The 4,744-nt window shown below is 38.5% G+C and overlaps 1 protein-coding gene across 1 annotated transcript; it reads right to left on the bottom strand.

Moving 5' to 3' along the window:
- Window positions 1-546: 546 nt before the first annotated feature.
- On the bottom strand, window positions 547-4,468 carry LOC121317615 (5-hydroxytryptamine receptor 1B-like). Its single transcript, XM_041253734.1, has one exon. The coding sequence runs from the start codon at window positions 3,853-3,855 to the stop codon at window positions 2,692-2,694; it is 1,164 nt and encodes a 387-aa protein (XP_041109668.1). The 5' UTR covers window positions 3,856-4,468; the 3' UTR covers window positions 547-2,691.
- Window positions 4,469-4,744: the final 276 nt, after the last annotated feature.

The raw sequence follows: 4,744 nt of genomic DNA, 5'->3' as shown, positions 1-4,744 counted from the left end.
TTAAATAAATAGAACCACGCTGAGATGCGTAACTAGTAGAACTGCAATTTTGCATGTGCAGTGCGTGTGAGATTAGTGAACAGACAGACAGTGTCTTTTCTTACTTACTTAGCAGTGGTATACCATGGAAAAGACTATGACAGTGCTGACAGTACAACCCTACATTACTTCTGCTGGCCTTGTGACAGGATGTAGGTAGGCATACATAATAACAGAATGTACACAATGCACAGTGGATTTGTGTCCTGTAAGAAATGCAGATTAAAACAAATATATTGCCTGTGAACACGGCTTGGGACAGCAAAGAAAAAATGCAATAACAAAAAATACTAACAGGTTATCTTTAAAGTTGGGAAATAGGTTTTAATCAATTTTTATTAAGACATATACAGTAGCACAGTCATGATTGTATCATTTACAGTTTCTGGTTTTCTCAAATCAGAGATTATACAGCATTATGTTGTAGTGTGACAAGAAGAAGAAGAAGAAGAAGAAGAAGAAGAAGAAGAAGAAGAAGAAGAAGAAGAAGAAGAAGAAGAAGAAGAAAGCACCTGACCTACATGAAAAGGAGTTATGCAGCAGAATGTCTGAAATAAAAGCTGTCAGGTTTGTAATGCTACCTAAAAGATTGACCACTGACACATCTATCTGTTTTCTGAGTTATCCAGAAAGGAAAGCAGACACTAGTAACATCAATAAGGCTAAGGCACTGAAAAGAACAAAAAAAACCAAGAAAATAAAGCGTTTTGATTGGCAAGAGGACAGAAAGTACAATAGTAAAGAATTATAATATTTAATATTGTATTCATTAAAGCATTCATTGCACAACAGATATTTCCATTTTATACACAGTGAAGTCCTGAATGTTCAGCATAAAATAATAATGGCATATCATTTTCTTTCTATGTTTAGTAAACACTGTATATAGTGTATGCAGAATTCTCTGTGCAAAATAAAAACTGTAAAATCGCTTTTGATTGCAGTTACCAATTTGATGTCACAAGTCTTTTCAATATTTTGATGTATTTTGATGTTTTGCATTGTTCTGGGATTTTGCAGAGATTTTTCTTAACAAGACAAAGGAATATTCATGATTAAGAGATTAGTGTTTTATCATCAAAAAATATATACTGAATATTGATACCAAGGACAGTTGAATTATGCCCCTAATGGTGCCCATTGGCAATATATATGGTCATGTGTTATTGGTTTTAAGACAGGTGTAACCTCAGTGAGAGTGATGTACTTTAGGTTGCTCTGGAGAAAGAACCTGACAATTAACAATGCAGCAAAAGCTATGATACTTAAATATTCCAACTGCTATGCACAGGGTTCAGTTTTCAGTAAGGCTATGTGTAATACAAAAAGGGATATATATAGTCCTAAACGTAATAAAGTTGCATACTTTGAGATATTCCATAAGAGTTGGTTTTGTGTGGTTTGTGGCAAACCATCCCCTCACAAACTGGACAAGGTGCTGTATCTCCCTCCCTGTTCCTCCCAGAGGAGCAAAGCTTATTTTGTTTGTTTTCTGGCACCTGTTTTCTGGAAAGATGATGCTGCTCTTGCACACAGACATTCTTGCAACACCCTCAATAACTGTTTTCCAAGAATATTCAATCTGGGACCACAGACATAAAACTTCATGAGTCACCCTCACCTCTTTCAACACCCAGAATTCTGTCATCTTCACTGTGGCTCTGCAAGTCACTACATTTGCTATGACCTTTACCTTTTTTGATTATATTTTTGGATTAATAAAATGGCTGCATGTTGTTTCAAATAAATCATATAGTATTACTGTTAATTTATTAACATGTCTGAGACCAAAAATCCAATAACCAAACCTTACTACAATTGTAAAACAGTCTCTCCAAACAGCAATAATAAAACACCAATCATCATCAATGCCCACTTTGTTTCCGCCTCGTGCAGTTCAAGTGTAAGTATTCAGTCTTTTTAAATACATTGCAGTAGCTGTGTTGTGTTTGTACTGATACAACGCGCTCACAGCATTGTGCATACTACAGTAAAACGGCGGTGCTTTCATTAAAACCATTCATAAGAGAGGGACGATCTCATACTCTAAAACAATTCAGAAATGTAAAAAACTAAAATAAAACATACACAATACGATTAATTATGAGGTAAATCGTATTACCATAGCTGGCCTGCAAAGTGGGAAACACCTTCTTTTTTTTAGGAACCAAAATATAATTTAAGACCTTTTCAAACATCAACACATGGAAATAAATACAATTGTTCCAGTAAGCATGGGACACGCATGTTGACATCATTAATTATAAAAACAATACAATGTTGGTTTTCCTACTGTTACATTTTTGCGTTTACAGTTACTTTTCTTAGTTTGTCCAAATAAATCTTTCCAAGAGCACAAATTTCTAAAGAGACTGTAAGTTGTATCACAAAGCTGAGACATTGCGATGGTATATGTAGTCTCTATGCTCGTTCAACTCCAAATGAAACACCGAACGGTTTGCCGATAGGTTATTTCTATTGAAATGAGTAAGACGATTCAGATGTTGCTTGGGTTATCTGCTTACGCGCGTTACCAAGAGCAGCTTGCAAAAGAGCTGAAACATTATTTAACTGCAGCGGCTGTAAAGATTACCTTTAGAAACGGAAATAAAAGACAACTTTTTTCAGTCGACTTCAATCTACAAGGGCATATCACGAGGTGCAGCATCTAAAGCGCATTAGTTTCTGGAAAGCCTGTTTGAAATCCTCGTTCGACATGGTGTAAATGATAGGGTTAATTAAAGAGTTTACATAACCCAGCCAGGTGAAAAAGTTAAAGAGTGCTGGGTGGAACCAGCAAGTCGTACAAATAGGGTAGACCAGGGTTATAATGAAGAAGGGCAACCAGCACACAATGTAAGCTCCCAAAATGATACCCAAAGTTTTAGTGGCCTTCCGTTCCCTAGCAGCCGAGATCCTCTTCCTTTCCAAAAGCGCATCAGACACGGTCACCTGGACGTGATGGTTTAGACACACTGGGGCGCCGGTGTCACCAGAGGAGGGTTCTTGTGCTCTGCACGTCAGGAGCGTCGTTGAAGCTGCTGATCCAGGGGAATCGGCGAGTAAATGCGCTGATGTCAGTCTTTTGCCTGCTTTTTTCGGTGCCTGTTTTAGAATCCTAGATCGGGCTTCCACGTAGATCCTCCCATACAGAACAAGCAGCAATAAAGTCGGAATGTAGAAGGCTCCAAAGGTGGAATAAAGTGTGTAAAAAATGTGATCAGTGTTCACCATGCATGAAATGACCTCTTCTGCTTTAGCATGACGCCAGAACAAAGGCGGCATCGATATGGAGATCGCAATGACCCAGGCTACTGCAATCATCCCGGCTGCCCTTACCGGGGTCCTCTTCTTGGAATATTCAACAGCATCAGTTATTGCCCAGTACCGGTCCAAGGCGATTATGCACAAGTGAAGTATGGATGCAGTGCAACATGTGATATCTGAGGACAGCCAGATGTCGCAAACGATTTGTCCTAAAGTCCAAGTGCCACTCACTGTGTAGAGACCGCTGATAGGCATCACCAGAATGGATACTAAAAGGTCTGTGACGGCCAGAGAAGCAATAAGGACGTTTGCAGGAGTGTGTAGCTTTCTAGTTTGATAAATAGTAACAATCACAAATCCATTGGCCAACATTGTAGCGAGAGTTATAAGTGATAGAGTTATTGCTAAACTGGTTTGAACAGCCAAGTCCCCGACTCCGTCTCCCTTAGTGTCATTACTGTTATTCCCATTTGTGTGATTAAATGCATTCGTTGTCCAAGACTGGTCGGGTAAGACAGGCATTGGTTTAAACTTACTGGACTGCTCCATTCCTAAACTTAAACCTCTATCGCTTCTATCATAACTGGGGGAAATGGTATTCGTTTTAAAACGAACTCTATTTTTTAGTTTGCTGACGTGTTATACACATACAAAAGAATAATTCGGTTTAAATAGCTAGCAGCATAACGTTTTCGATCCGTTAGCGATTCATCAACATACATATTTGAATATATTCACAAACACTTCCCTCATTTAGACTCAGTATAAACTATAAACGTTTACCTTACTTTAATGAATGTAGCGCGGGTTACTTCTCCAGTCATGAGAATTCCATTCCTTTCACAGGAAAAACGTGTTTTTCTATGATAGCATTTCCAGTGACGGTGTTTCGAGCACACATTGCTAAGTCGTTGCATGGTCTTTGCTACTTCATGAAGTTTTCATTTGTTTGTAGTATATGAAGACTCTTCGCCATTTGTGCACACTTTATGGATTCATGAATTCAATGATATATCTTCTTTTTACTGATGTCTTCGTTATTTAAAGATATCCTTCTTGTCACACTGGTTCGCAGTTCTGTGTGGTTGTGTGTTTATAGAAACAAGTTTTTCTTTTAGTCCATGGTGTGTTGGAAGCGAAAGCTCTCTCAATACCTGCGAAGATCTATCTGTGCATGGCTTTTATACAGCCTTTCCAAGCAGGATTCTACCAGCGTTTACTGTGAAGGTCCACGATCTCTGTTCAGCAGCTGTGGGTGTCACACCTGGGTCCTAGTGCCGAGACGCCGACTTCTTCCGTTACCATGCATTGCTCATTCTTGTTTTTATCACGAATATCCCTTGTTTCACATGAACCCATTAAGTACCACTGTCCTCATTTTTTCGATCATTTTTAACTGGCACATACCTGTTATTTTAATTTTCTCTTTAACTTGTGA

Source organism: Polyodon spathula, chromosome 6 (genome assembly GCF_017654505.1).
Source record: "Polyodon spathula isolate WHYD16114869_AA chromosome 6, ASM1765450v1, whole genome shotgun sequence".
NCBI lineage: Eukaryota > Metazoa > Chordata > Actinopteri > Acipenseriformes > Polyodontidae > Polyodon > Polyodon spathula.
Note: the sequence above shows the minus strand (reverse complement) of the source record. Positions and strands in the feature narration are given on the sequence as shown.

Coding starts and splice junctions, on each gene's coding strand:
- LOC121317615 (XM_041253734.1), bottom strand. CDS start 3,855: ATGGAGCAGTCCAGTAAGTTTAAACCAATGCCTGTCTTACCCGACCAG.